The sequence below is a fragment of the Microtus oregoni genome, unplaced genomic scaffold (assembly GCF_018167655.1).
Source record: "Microtus oregoni isolate MIOR12 unplaced genomic scaffold, Mior012 000005F_ref0000423, whole genome shotgun sequence".
NCBI lineage: Eukaryota > Metazoa > Chordata > Mammalia > Rodentia > Cricetidae > Microtus > Microtus oregoni.
The window spans coordinates 64778068-64794260 of record NW_024543064.1 but is presented as its reverse complement, the minus strand read 5'-3'; the positions used below and the strand labels follow the sequence as shown (position 1 = coordinate 64794260).

At 40.9% G+C, this 16193-nt stretch overlaps 1 protein-coding gene across 7 annotated transcripts in view; it reads right to left on the bottom strand.

Moving 5' to 3' along the window:
• Nfib (nuclear factor I B) overlaps window positions 1-16193 on the bottom strand; it is a 215666-nt gene that overhangs the window by 68641 nt on the left and 130832 nt on the right. For all 7 annotated transcript variants that reach the window (XM_041651809.1, XM_041651810.1, XM_041651811.1 and 4 more), the window contains one exon: window positions 3201-3269. In XM_041651809.1, coding sequence (XP_041507743.1) covers window positions 3201-3269 — 69 coding nt within the window. The remainder of the gene's footprint in view (window positions 1-3200; window positions 3270-16193) is intronic.

Here is a 16193-nt window from a genome sequence, read left to right as displayed (position 1 = left end):
GTGTGACTCTGTGTGTATCACTCTCCACTAAACATGCTTTTTGTTGTGGCCACCTCAGAAACCTGGGTTATTTTACAATGTTTGGCTAAAATGACTAGAATTTTACATGCCTTAACTTTTCGAAACATTTTTGTGAAGGTATTAAGATTGTACAGTACTTGGGCAACTTTCTTCCTATTGCATATAGATAGCTTAATATTCACTACAGTGTGTATGGCCAGAAGCATGCTGGGGATAGTGTGCAGGAAATGGATCAGGCATGATGATGCATGTCTTTGACCCCAGCATTCAGGAGGCAGAGGCAGGTGGCTCTTTATAAACTCAGGGACAGCCTGGTCTACAGAGCAAGTCCAGGCTAGACAGGGATAGGCGGTGGGGCCCAGACTAAACACTCAAAAGCTTAGTGTGTGTTCTGAGAGTAAATGGGAGGTTACTGAAAAGAAAGTCGACTAATAGTAAATATGACCAAAAACCTTCAAACAGCGCACAACTTCCTGAGCGACCACAAGAGCACTGGAGAAGAGCAAGTCTGCCAGGATCTCCCTGAAACTAAGTCTCTGGAAGAGCCCACCGCAAATACAAACACGTCTCTTAGCACTTCTTCCAGACAGAGCTCTAAGAAAGCAAAAGTACACTGGAAGTGCTGATGCCCTCCTAGAAGCCAGGCATCGAAGAACCTTGGCTACTGAAGGTTCTTAGATGCCAGAAGCTGTCCTTAACCAACTGGAGAAAATATAATTCAACAGAGTCATCACTATCCTGAAACTGAATGGCTTCATTAGCTAAAGTCAACATGTACATCAGTAGGTCACATGACCGTAAATGCTAGAGGCTGGAACCAGGGGCAGGTCATGAATCAAGAAGCCAGAACCTGTGACACACGACAGACGGCTTGTGCAGAAAGCTTGACTTAACAAACCCCTATTTCATAAACAATGAGGTTCAACTGTGTAAACAAGGTTGTAGCACGAATATATTAAAACGCTTAGGAGAATAGGGCTTGCAAGCATCTCAGAGACATCTATTTACATATGGAGGAGAAAGTAAATGTTTGCTGAATAAATTAACTAAGGAATGAATATGGATAATTAATGTACTAATTACAAATCAGTAATGTTTGTTATGACACATAACTTACAAACCTCTAAGAAGTGACAGTATGAATTAAGAATGAATGAAACATGTCCAAATTTACCTTGTTTCTGAAATGTGATGAGAAGGCACTTTTAGTTTACATTTTATGTTTGAAATGTCAATTTTTCAAGATATCATTTTGGGCCCTTGAAGTTCCCAAAGTGGGTCTCCTTTGACAGTACTCCGCACGGTGTTATTTACAATGGTGTACTATGTGAATCTTCTCTGAAGGATGGCTCTACTGGCCTTCTCATGGGGAGGTACAAAATCCATGACGGAGCTTTTAAAATGGTGCAAGTCGAGAAAATAGTTTCCTTGGGGCTGGAGAGATGGCTCAGCGGTTAAGAGCATTGCCTGCTCTTTCAAAGGTCCTGAGTTCAATTCCCAGCAACCACATGGTGGCTCACAACCATCTGTAATGAGGCCTGGTGCCCTCTTCTGGCCTGCAGGGGTACGTGTAGGCAGAACATTGTACACATAATAAATAAATAAATAAATATTAAAAAAAAAAAAAAGAAAATAGTTTCCTATGCCCCGTAGCTTCACGACTCAGCCTCACTGAGGAACAACTTCAAATACCCTGTTCCTTGGGGGCAAGGGTTTCTTGAAAATCACATGTGGCCCCAGATGACAGACTAGACCATCAGGAGCCTCGTGCACAGCACGTACCCACACCAGTGCTGCGGGAATATACAGCCATACAGCCATCCCTGATGCTGCCCCCAACTTAATGAACCCATGACACCTTTATCCACTCTGAATTCTGGCAGGAGAGACAAGGTACATGAGGTCTTGAGTCACTCTCTGATAAACAAATTTTTTTTGTTTTGTTTTTGTTCTGGAACGTTCAGAAATCTGGGAAACTATGGTTCAAAAGACAGTCATTTGGAAGCTTGGAGATACAGTTCCCAGACAGGGCTCTGCAGCTCCTTGCTTAGTCTAACCCTTTAGGCTCACTATCTCTGTCTTCACAGTTAGCTATGCCCCTCATTCAGAAACTCTGGAGTTACACAAATGAAAAGACAGTGTTAAAGACAGTGTTGGTGTTGTTTGTTTGAGTTTTGCTTGTCTTGAGACAAGGCCTTGCTATACAGCCCTGGCTGGCCTGGAATTAGCTATGTAGCCCAGTTGGCCTCAAACTTGTTGCAATCCTCCTGCCTCTGCCTCTGGAGTGCCAGGATTACAGATGTGTGCCCATGAGGACTGGCGATGAACACAGACAATGACTGGAGTGCCACCTGACCATCGAAGTGACAGCAGTTCCAGACTACAACACTGTCTATCAAGACACGAAGTAGAAGCACGGCCCTCATAGTGACGTGAACAATCCAACAAATCTGAGATGGGGTCGGGAAGAAAGCAGCCCCTTCCTTGCATGCCACAGTGCGGTAATAGTGGCACCTTGGATGGATTTACTCACACCAGCAACAGAACAAGAGCTGGTTAATCAGAGCTTCCCCCTGGGGCCCGCCAGGTGAGTTTACCCTAGGAAAACCCAATCCGGCAGGCCGAGCACAGTACCTCAGGTGAGGTGGCTGGGGTAGACAATTGGACATTGTTTGGGACAACAATGCTTTCTATCTATATCCGAGTACAATCTGCAAAGTTAATTTCTGCATCCCTTCACACAGGGCATGCGAACGTGTGTATCCTGCATGTCTCCAACCCCCACCACAGCATTATAACTGAAAAAGCACTTATCTACAGGAAACCGATGTGGGCTATCATAACAACACCGAGTACATTTAATTAATCACGCTTCCTTTGATATAAATGCCCATCTATGGTCACGGAGAGAACTGAACTGAATGAATACCAATATGATGACCAATAAGAACAGCCTAAACATTAGTGTTATACCAAGGAAAGCTTTGCTGAATTGAATGAAAATATTTTACAAAATTAAAATGCTCACTTGTTTCATTAGAAAATTTAAGATTACTTTAAATCTTGAATTTTAAACTCAAATACTTCAATGTAGTTACTTTTTGCATTATATTTAAGATTTAAAGACACAAGATTTTAATCATTCTGTGTACTGTGCAGTAAGAAAACAATTTACTTACTTCTGGATACTCTCACAAGCTCTGATACATTGAAGACTCCGGATTTTACAAAACTGTCCTCGAGGTATCCTGAAAACAAACATCAAAGGAAGACATCAGCAGAAGCAGGGAGCAAAGCGCCAGTTAAATTCTAGAATTCATTCCCTTTCAGACAAGAACAAATACCAGGGACGCCTATTCTAAAGACAAGTATGAGCAGAACCCGAATATAAACTGACTCTGCTTTTCAAAGGTAAGAAGTATAAAAAGGCATAAATAGCCTGTGGAATTCCCCATCAACTTTCCAAGTTTGGAATTGGTGGGATCATATTTGCCATGGCGGTCACATGGGGTTAGGAAGGTTGGGATGCACTCTGACTACATCTCATTCTGCAGGATGAGTGCACCTGGAAGGCCACAGTCTACCATCTCCAAAAAGGGGAGGGTAGAAAGAGAAAGGAAAACTACAACCACAATTAGCACCTTGTTGGAAATGCTTCAAAGACCTCTCAAAACCACCATTCTCTCACAAATCCTTCCGGGGTCACAGAAAAGTGAGCCATTGCTACCAGAGTTGCCAGCCTTGTTCCGGTGTCTCTCAGTAGAAAAGCAAAACCTAGGACACAGTAAATCCTTCTATGCACCAACCTCCATCTGTTTTCTTTGTCCATTTTTAGTGTCTTCCTTACTTTTCCTACTACTGGATCCTCTACCCATGTTTTCTTTCAAGAACTAGATGTCTGTTCATCAGATGGCAGTGAATTCAGGCCTTCGGGGTCCACATACAAGCGCAGGGCCCGCAGTGGTCAAGGTCCCCAGTTCAGGATCCTGAGGAAACCCTAGCCTGTTTGGTTTCATCTCACAGTGTTCAGAAGTTTTAAAATTCTTATTTCTATCAAGACTGCAATCATGGAAAGCAAAAAAGTCTGAAATACCCACAGAGGAAATGCCCCAGAGTCTCAGAATCTGTGATGAGATAGGACTTAAAACACAACTTTATAGCTGACCAAGGGTCAGATTCAGGCCCGAGATATGATGCGGAACCATCAAGTCAGAGATGTGGGAGGCAAATGCCAGCCACAGTACGCTCGTTATGGGATGTTGGCTATGTAAGTGTATCTTATTTTGTTTCAGGGCCCTTGTCTGTAAATGAGAGATACAAAATTCATAGAGTTACTATCTACCTCACAGAGTTATTATCCATTCAAGGTAAGGTAAAACGTTAAACTCAGGGTAGAAGCATACAAAGTAGAGAAAACCAATAATCCCAGCACACGGGAGGCAGAAACAGAACAGAAATGGATACCCTGTGAGCTGTGACATAAGGAGACCCTGCCCCACAACAATGCTTAACGCTAGCTGCATGTGACCACTACATTAACATCCAGCATAGCCAAACCCTGAGCTCCCGTGGAACTGTGCACAGCCTTGAATCATATAAGTTGCAAAACTTTTCTTAGAAAATTTAGCACCCATAGTGTCTAAAAGTAAAATTGCTGCACAGGCACCAGTGGTGTGAGAAGCCACGCATGGGGGAGCATGGCTTCACACTCAACGTGTTCACCCTTTAGAAAGAACAGAGAAGAAGTACAAGGTCTCATTTGATGATGAAGCCTAAATCTCAAATTTAGTCAGAACTCTGGAAATACATTCATACACACACGCATGTACACACACACACACACACACACACACACACACACACACATATTTCTATGAGAATAATAAAATGTCTCTAGCTGATGCAATTCTATTGTAGGAAACTGTCTGAGCAATGAGTTCTTCACCAGGCTGAATTTGTTTCAGAGATTATTGAGAAGTGACTGTGCAACCAGTACTCTTAAAGACGTTAAAAGTAATAAATGCAAAAAAACATGACAATTGATTCTATTTTCCTAGATGGAAACAAAGGTGCTTTAATGTTCTAGGACCCTGGAGTTTTCGCTGTTTTGTTGGCTTTAAAGAGCAGCTTATTAAACTTTATTTTATGGACAGCAAACGTATTTAATATGTCAAGCAGACACTCATCCGTTATTTAGCATCTCTGGAGCCCATACACTGTTTTCCTCTGCAGGTCCTGGCTGCAAGTCCCTCTCTTTGTACATGCTGCCTTCAATACTCAAGGTCCAACTGAATGGCCACACGTTCTGAGAAACCATCCCCCACCCCATCCCGTTTCCTCTGACTCTCTGACCAAGCTAACCCCTATCCTCTGTGCTCACATCACTTCTACTTAGTCCCAATTTTACATTTCACACATTCAGATTTTCCAAGATACTAATTTTCAAGTATATAAATTCTTCATTGGATTATCAGCCCCTTTATTTAAGGGAGTAACTAGGTTTTGTTTTACTCGATATCTCCCTCAGCAACTGAATCATTGCCTATAGAGAGAGTAACACAGTACATATTTTAAAATTCAGCTTTTAAAACCAAGGTCATAAATTAACAGCTTAGTAAACTTATAACAAGATAGCTATAGCTGGCATAAAATCGATGGATAATTGCACTGGCTACATCACTCCCTTGAACATGTTTGGGTCCCAAAACATCTATAAATGTGGCCCAATACATTTACAGATGACATGTTACAATGTCATAAGTTTGGACTCTGGGTACAATATGAAAAGTAACAATTCGGATCAGATTATTAGTCCTGGTTCTGTTGTATTTTAATGTGTAATTTTGAGCATATAGTACAAATTAATAGCCAAAAATTCAAATAGGATGATAAAAATGCTTGCAAAATAAATTTATGTGAGAAGGCTACTTAGCTGGCTCAGTAGGTAGTGTCACTTGTCCCCAAGCCTGGCAACCTGAGTCTCATCCCCAGGTCCGACACAGTGGAAGCAGAGAACTAAGTTGTCCTCTAACCTTGATGGGTATGTGTGTGTGCATGTATACACACACACAAATAATTTAAAATTGATGAATGAATAAGAGAATACGAGTTTTACAGTATATGTAATACACAATGTCTCAAAATATAAGTATCATCTTAAGTTGATTCCATGAGTAGTTAAGGCTTCTTAGTCACATGGATTAGGACAGGTGGCATGGGGACACTCTAAGCCTAATCACAAAGGAGGGATGAACTACCTTAATTCTAATTTATACAGGAAAATAGGCATTCAAACACAAAATGATGATGATTCCGTAGTGATACGTGATAAGAAATTGAAATCTATAAGGAAAAATGAAAGATTTGTTTTTTACCAAAACTATGAAAAATAATGGAACTATATCAGAACCCAGTTGATAAAATGTAACCCACAGCACCCACTGGGCTCTGCTCACAGAGAGATCTCTATGGGCACGTTCATAGAGAGAAACAAGTGAAGGGAACATGTCCAAACAGCAATAATAATGCCTACTGACAATAATCCAAATGGCTGGTGGTGGGTGGGAAGCAGGTGATGGGTAGCTGAGTTTTGTAGTGGCACTTTTTGTGTCTTTGCACATAGCATAACCTTTGCAACGGACAGGAGTCACCTAAGACAGGCACAGAAAAGGAATGAATGACCTAGCTCTTGGACCACTAATAGTACTTGCTCAAGTAGGCAGAGGACAAATACTTGGGCAAATAGTTGGGAAGGATCTTTCTCACAGTGGGTCCAGAATCTTGCAATAATACAGTCGGAAATTCAGCAAAACACCATGGAACTGCTAAGGCCATAAAGCCCATTGTAGCCTCCTGGTTATGCAGACTTACAGAGGCACAGTTTCCCATGCTACACGGTCCACTGTAAATCTCAACAGCTAATGCAAAGGCTAAATATCCTGAAGTAATTTGGAGAGATTCAGAGTAAACTCATTTCATGTACCAAAGGAAATGTGCCCGTCTTTGAGGCAGAGCAGCTGCTTAATGGTTATAGAGCAATATCACACAGCAGCATCAGCCAGGAGACAAGGAGAACTCCACATTTGGGTAATGCTGTGTTTACATACATCTCTGCTCTTTAAGAAGAAAAAATTGGGTGGGAAATAAAGAGCTCCACAAGCAGAAAAGTCTCAAAGGCAATATCAAATTATATTATTTTACTTCTTTTTTATTTTCCTCTAACAAAGCAACAGTAAATCACTACTCAGAAGTTAATACAGTGTTTAACCTCCTTTACAAACAATAACAGAAGGGACACAATGGCATATCTGTTAATATCTCAAATTATAATCAGCACCATTTAAATGTTAAGCAACATTTACATAGAAAATCCAAGGGAAGAATGATAACACTCATTTTTATGGTCTACTGTGTTCTATTCTTGAAATAAAAAAAAAAAGCCCCAGGGAAAGCAGTTATTAAATTCATGAGAGCTGGCTTCAAGTATCTGAAGGACTGTTAACGTAGATGGGAGATCAGACTTCTGAGTAAATCCAGGAGCTGTTTCTTGGCTCCATAAACCAACAGATCCTCCCATCCAATGAGAAAAGTCCTAAAAAGCAATGAGACTGCAGTGTCAATACTAACCAGCAGATGCCCAATGACTATACTAAAAACCTTTAAAACCACACTGTGGCAAGAGCCATGACTTAGTATTGCCAACATTTAAGGGATGAGGGACTTTCTCTCTCCAGAGATGGAAAGCTTCCTGCTACTTCTGAACACCACTACTGGACACGAGGATTCTCACTTTGGGTTAAAAACAAAAGCAAACAAACAAAAACTTAACAAAAGGCCCTCAGATTCCACTTTCTTCTGTGTTTATTCTCCTGTGTTACTTGCCTTGTACTGTTCTTTCAGAGAAGAAATGATGGCACAAGACACCTACCAGCTACACCTACCAGCTACACCTAGCCAGCTACACCTACCAGCTACACCTACCAGCTACACCTACCAGCTACACCTACCAGCTACACCTAGTCAGCTATATCTACCAGCTACACCTACCAGCTACACCTAGCCAGCTACACCTAGCCAGTTACACCTACCAGCTACACCTACCAGCTACACCTACCAGCTACACCTAGCCAGCTACACCTAGCCTGCTACACCTAGTCAGCTATATCTACCAGCTACACCTACCAGCTACACCTACCAGCTACACCTACCAGCTACACCTAGTCAGCTATATCTACCAGCTACACCTACCAGCTACACCTACCAGCTACACCTACCAGCTACACCTACCAGCTACACCTAGCCAGTTACACCTACCAGCTACACCTACCAGCTACACCTACCAGCTACACCTACCAGCTACACCTAGCCAGCTACACCTACCAGCTACACCTAGCCAGCTACACCTACCAGCTACACCTACCAGCTACACCTACCAGCTACACCTAGCCAGTTACACCTAGCCTGCTACACCTACCAGCTACACCTACCAGCTACACCTAGCCAGCTACACCTAGCCAGTTACACCTACCAGCTATACCTAGCCAGCTACACGTACCAGCTACACCTAGCCAGTTATATTTACCAGTTATACCTACCAGCTACACCTAGCCAGCTACACCTACCAGCTACACCTAGCCAGCTACACCTAGCCTGCTACACCTAGTCAGCTATATCTACCAGCTACACCTACCAGTTACACCTACCAGCTACACCTACCAGCTACACCTACCAGCTACACCTAGCCAGCTACACCTACCAGCTACACCTAGCCAGCTACACCTACCAGCTACACCTACCAGCTACACCTAGCCAGTTACACCTAGCCTGCTACACCTACCAGCTACACCTACCAGCTACACCTAGCCAGCTACACCTAGCCAGTTACACCTACCAGCTATACCTAGCCAGCTACACGTACCAGCTACACCTAGCCAGTTATATTTACCAGTTATACCTACCAGCTACACCTAGCCAGTTACACCTGCCAGCTACACCTAGCCAGCTACACAAGCCAGTTATACCTAGTCAGCTACACCTACCAGCTACACCTAGCCAGCTACACTTACCAGCTACGCCTCACCTTTGATTCCAATAGTTTGCTTCTGTCACCAGAAAGAGATGACTAAACTCTCTATTTTGTGTGCCAAGGGGATATGGGAAATTATCCCACACTAGCCTTTAGTCAGTCTCACGAAATCACAGACCACAACTAAGCCATTGCTACTTTTCTAGTAGGGACGTTATGTACACAGCTCCATTTCAGCCTCCCGGCGTGGATCAGATCCATGGTTGAAGCCAGAAAATGGATAATAAGCCTCTGCATGGAAACTAAGTCTCAGTCTATAGCCATGAAAAGATTCTAACATCTAGAATAGTCTCTGATAACAATGTTTAAGTGACCAATAGTGTCAGGAAACGCCCGGCACTTCCAGACAGAGCTGGATATGTATTTTTATATATTTTTAGCATTTCCTTCCAGTTCTTAAAACTTTTTCCTGCATGTCTAATACATATAATTATGTGGCTTTATAAAGTTAAAACAAATTTATTTAAACAAATCCATATGCTGATATTTTCCATTCGATGTCCCGTCTTGCCCTGTTTCAGAGGCATGGTTTCCTATGACTGCACTGCATACTTGATATGACTATTTGGCTGTTCTCTTACTGTTTGGCATTTTAGGTTATTTCCCATTTTTAACAGACACTATAAACAGCCCTGTCATTAAGATCTTCATACACAAATCTCTGTCAGCAATTCTCATGATTTCCTTCGGCTGGAGTTCTCAGAAGCAGGATTACTAGGTCAAAGAACATGCTCGCTCCCAGAGCTCTTGGTCCAAACCGTCCAGCTGCTGGCTATGAAGGCTTCTCGCACTTAGATTCCCCAGGCTGAGCTGCACGGCTTCCACTCAGCAGCTGGTCAGGCACAATAGGAATGGCTTGACTAACTGTGGCAGTTGAGCTGGGCAAGACGTCACAGCAGAAATACTGTAATTTCCATTTACCTCATTAAAATAAAATTGGATTTTTCTCCAGATATATATATATTATCATCTCTTTGTCAAGAACTTTGAAAAATAGAGCTTTTGGGGAAAAGGAACATAAACACTGAGAGAACGTAAAAAGAGTGATGTGCTAGCAGAAAGGCTTACCACTGAACATTACTTCTAGGCTCTCACATTTAAGGGCAGTTTATGAATATTTTTCTCATTTGGAAAAAAAATATTCTTTATTTTCCCAACTTTCAATTTTTTCACTGATGATAATGGCTTTTGGCTATTATGGAATCCTTGTTAGAGAGACATTTCTCCCTTATGCCATTCGCTGGAGCTTTATGGTACTGGCGTCAAGATCCATGTTCATCATGGAAGACAGTTCTTTCACTGACTGATAAACCAGTTCCCTCTGAGTTTTCTGCGCATGTTTGGAAAAGCACTGTAGCAGCTTCGTTCCTGGGGAACTCCCATGCCAGAGTGATGGGGACGCATCACAAAATGGAGCAGAAGACAGGACAAAAGCATAGCTTCGTAGACTTTCTTAAAAGTTTCGGGGAAACTCTCTGATGAAATCGTCTAGCCTATCTCTGTTTCTCAGACAACAGTGCATGGTTCATGAGTATTGACTTGCTTTCTACTTCTGAGATGATTTTTATGCTCAAACTATATATGATATAGTCTTATCTTTATCTTCTCAACTACTTTGAATTTCCCACAGCAAATGCTGGAAATGGTGATTATTAAATGGAACTATAAGTCACTAGAGAGATGCCTCATCGCATTTAAATTCAATCTCAGCCTAGAGCTAAGATTTATATCCTAGCAGTCTGATATTTAATTTTTATTTTTTTGGTACTGGAGAATCAAACCCAGGGCTGTGTGCATTCAACAAAAGTCATGTCCCTACCCTGTTAATACTAATTCAGAATTGAGTTTATCCTTTATTATCAATTCCAAGTACCCAGTAGTGATCGAATCAGGGAGTCAGAAGTTAAATACACAATTTGAGACTCAGTCCAGGAAAATCTTCACTGTTTGAAACAGGTGTTTGATAGTCACTAATATGCAACCTGATTTGTATGCATCTGACTGCATGTGTACCCTTTCTCTGGTCTATACATGTGGAAGAGATGCCTCCCTCTAAAGCCCTAGAAACTAGCTCAGCAGGTTCTTATATGAAATGCCACAGCAGGTTTCCCATACTCCACATTCCTCTTCTCTGAACGCAGAAAAAACTCAGGAGATGGCTCAGTGTGCACTTCCCATACAAGCCTGAACCCCAGAATCCATAGGAAGGAAGGAAAGGAGGGAGGGAGGGAGGGAGGGAGGGAGGGAGGGAAGGGAGGGAGGGACCGATTCCCAAAAGTCGTTCTCTGACCTCCACGTCCATATTATGTATTACAGATACATATACACACAATAATAGCAATAAATATTTAAATTATAAAATGAACAGAAAAAAGAAGAGGAATATGACCGAGGTATTAAAATAAAGAAATGGTATGTGAATACTTATAAGTATTATATATAAGCAAAACAGAAGGCATAAAATATATTAATAAATATAAGTAATTAAAAAGCTCCATATGAACACAACAATACTTGAAGAGTTACATAAAGCAACTGCTAAAATACAGAAACTGGAGAAAAGTATAATCAGCAGAGGCATCAGAAACCATGAGAATTTTAGTACAGCTCTTCCAGAAATTAGCATATCTATTAATCAGACTGTATCATGCAAATATATGCAAATTTTCTGTACTGCAATACCCATGGAGCTTTAAAACAAATTGATCATGCCCTCAACTCCAGAGGTAACTTTAGTAATCCTTATTCTTTGGGTCATATTGTTTCATCTTTGAGAAATAAAAATGATAATGAAGAGATGAGTAAATGTTCTAAAATGCCTTGGAATTAGCAAATAAACAACAGACTACAGAGAAAACCAAAAGAGAAACTGCAAACTATGGAGGAAGCGACAAAGAGAAAAAAATGAACAGAAATAATTCTCTATCATCAAACCATAAACAGCAAATCAGTCTAAGGAAAGAAACTGTAATGGAATTAAATAGCATTTCTGTATGTTCTTATTGAACTCGTGGGAAAAGATACAAAGACAAGGGTGAAGACAATTCCACCCGTGCCCCAGAACCACTGTTCAGAGTGAGCTCTGACCCTCAGCAGGACGGATCCTCCACCATCCACACGCTGGCGGTACTGACCATTAGGCTGCTAGTCATAAAGAGCAGATAATTTTAAAATAATGAAATTAAAGATAAGAGCTGAAATGTACAGATATGCATAAAAGAGAGAGAAGCAGGATGAGATCGCTCAGTGGTGAAGAGGACTTGTTTGTTCTACCCAATTTTATTCCCAGTGCCCACATGGTACCTCAAGGCTGTCCGTAACTCCAGTTCCTGGGAATCCAAGGCCTTCCTCGGGTAACAGACATGCGCGTGATATGTAGACATGCATGATGGCAAAATACCCATACACATAAGATAATTTTTTTAAAGAAAAGAGAGAAATGATTAACAAATGATAGATAAATAAGAATTTCTTGAAAAGAACAGAAAACCTTTTTGCAAGCCTGGCTAAGAAACAGCAAGAAAACACCCAGATCAGGCAGGAGACAGAACCATGGAAACCAAATGCAGTGGAAGAAGTGGCAGAGGATGGCGCATAAAACTGACCACAGCTTTGAAAACTCAAAAGAGCAATTACTTGGGAAAATAAAAGTAACCAAAATTGCAAAGATCTGGAAACCCTGAAATAGACCAATTATCCCAGGGCAGAGTTTCCCAAAATTTGCTCAACACTGTAATCACCTGGGGATCTTAAAACCAGTGAATGTTTGGATCCCAACCTCAATTATTCTGACTTAATTCCTTTGGGCTGAGACCCGGACAGGAGAGGGTGTTAAATTCCCCACAAGAAATTCAAATATGTAGCAGTTCGGGAACTGCTATGTTAGCAATGAGCCAAACAGCAGCGGAAAGTAAAGCACCCGTGCATATGGGGGCTGACGCCACTGCAGGATGCAGGCTCCACCCTGGCCTAGGAATTAGAATCTGCGGGTGACTCACATGAACTTCCGAATAGAACAGACAGGTGACTGAACAACCACCTTAAATAATAACAGGTCCAGAAGGGTGCACAGCTGGACGGAGCTTTCATGTCCTCCACACTATCCCAGGCCTCAGGAAATGCTGACCAATGCCCCGAAGAAAATTAAAGTCTCATGATTCTTTTAGGTTCCTAGATGTTTCACCCCTTTCAATAACCCTAAGCAAATAACCAATAAGGAAGCTCCAGCCCACACAAGTGCAACCCCTTGAACTCTATGGAAAGCATCCTCAGCTGGCTATCGTGGCTCTATCCACAGGGCAAGCACAACACTGCCATTAAGGCCCATGAGTACAGTCCATTATCAGAAAGCTCATCCCCGTGGTAAGGGATAAACACTCCCGTGACCACAACAAGATCCTGACACTTCACTTCACAGCAGAAAGCTGGGTGACTGAATCTCCAATTTAAGCAAAAACAATGATCAAAGCAAACAATAAAGACTAGCAAAATCCACCAGCAAAGTACTCTAAAGAGAGACAGCAAGTCTGCCATTCTCTGTTTCTGAACTTCCCCCTAGCCTCCTCCTATTTTAGTTCTTAAAATTGCAATCTGGAGATAAGCCAACTGTAAAAAGACAAAGACTATAAGACTTCACATATATGAGTTGCATAGAGGAGCTAGACTGGTAAACAAAACAGAGCAGTTGAGGGGGGCTGGGAGGGACCAGTGGGGAGCTGTTTAAGGGACTGAGGTTAGATCTGCAAAAACAAAGTTCTTGAGAATGCTTACATTATGATGTGAAAACATTTTTCACTACTAAATTGGATACTTGAAAATAATTAAGATGGCATACTTTATGTTCTGTATATTTTTGCCATAACTTTAAATATATAACTTGGAATATATAACCACAATATGATTATGTTCGGAAGTAATCTTCACAATGGTATTTATGCTAGTAACACTGTTTACAACAATTACCGACTATGACTCTCCTTGCAATCAACCCCATGTCTAATCTTTATATTTGAATATATAGGAATTCACAAGTTTTGAGTTGTCTCTGCTGCTTCCCTGATCTCTCTCTCTTCTTCCAAAATTTTGAGTTATTGTTAGTTAGAATGGGTTTTCAGAGGGAAAAAAAATCACAAAGAAAATAAGAGATAACATTTTTTGATGCCACAATTAAAGAAGAATTCATATCTGTTGCCTCTGAATGCAAAACTTCAATGGAAAAGTTTTCTCTCATAATTTTAAATATCTCCTAACATCTTCTAGCATTACATGTTAGAAAACAGAAATATGCAGATAACTTCTTATTCATCTATGATGATCAAAAGACTCTCTGCTTCAGCTTTGAAATATAAATATTTCCACTGAATATATTTAGTTGCTGTTCTCTTTCAATGACTGTGCACTGGTTATAGTTATCTTTTTTGATCCACATATTTAGATCATTTTAGCTGATACCAATTTTCTTCATTTATCCTCAATCCTATTTTGCTCCTAAATGCTCTGATTTTTCCACAAAGGTGACAAAAATTCGCATGGAGCTTTCTCATCTTCTATCATCAATTACTTAAACTTTTCCCCCCTCTGCTTTTAAGAGCCAGTAACTTGAGTTTGCCCTCTGGGTCAAGGATTATTTCCACAGGCTGGGGTCTTACTTCTCTATTATAGATTATAATAGTGTGAAAACAACTTCTTTTACTATTTTTTTCCATCTTACATGGTTCCATGTTTATTCAAACTGTATTTTTGGTTAATTTATCATGCAAATCCTTCCTTCTGAATAAACCATTTTTTCTTTTCTCCTAGTTCCTCATATTCAAAGGGATACTTTTATAGATGGTACTAATACATCCTTTCTTTGGTTTTTTTCACCAGGGACTTATTAGTGTGGTTGCTTTCATTTAACCGTATCCAGGCTTTGGGTTTGGACTTGGTGAAGTATGTGGCTTTCTGTTGGCTGCATAAGTGAAGACTGTAATCTAGGCTGAACATTAGGCTGTAGAATGGTCAGAATCAGATATGAAGTTGAGTCTGCTCACTCAGTGACTCCAAAGATTATTACTCAACTTGGTAAAATAGTAACAATAATGACAATGAAGATGCAATTGAGTGTTCATTAAACAACAGGCTTTGTGCCAAGGACTTCAGACTTTTCTGCGGCCCAAACAGCAGCTTTGCTCATCTGTTGCTGTAATTGTGGCCGCTGATGTTGTTGTTGTTGATGATGATGATGATAAAGACTTGAAATACTTAAATTTCTTAGCTGCCCAAAAGCACTAAACTGAAAGATTTAAGATGAAGATTAGGTAAGAAAATGTGCTAAGTTGGTAAATAATTATTGAGAGAGGTAGTAATATATTAATTAGTAGCAGTAGTCATCAAAGTTGCCAAAAACAGCTCATGAGACTGTGTCATAAGGGGCTGCATTTGCTCTCTTCCTTCCCACCACCTGGCGAGTTTAAAGTCTGCCAGGTGACTACAGATAGGAACCTTTGGGATGGAGGACTCCTGCAGGGCAGATGGGAATGAGTTTAAGAAGGACCTGTCCTGGGAGATCATCTAGTTAGTCTGGAGCAGAGGTATTTGAATGATGCACTCAGGAAAGGGGACAAGAGAACTGGAGGTCTTTCATGTCTTCCATTTCCCAGCCATGCTGGTGTTCAGAATTCCATAGTTTTAAACAATACAGAACAACCTCTGTCCCTGGCAGATGACAGGGACACAGGTCTCACAGATGCAGTACTGGGAGCTCTCTACTGAAGCCTGCGTGTCTCAGTTACACGATGATGAGATATGGGCTTCTGTGAGATCTTTTGCCCTCTGTTCAACACAGCTAGACACATTTCCAACAAGTTATGAGTCTGCATGGAAGTTGTCATAAGAAGTTGCAGAAAGTTGAATCAGAAGTTAAGCCTGAAATGTGGGCTTTCCACCCAATAATTATATATATATATATATATATATATATATATATATATATATATATATATTGCTGGATACCTCAAGGATCTGTCTTTAAATTTTATCACTGTCACTCAAAACCGTATCTGGCTTTTCAGATGTTTTTAAGTATTTATTATTTATAGTTTGACAA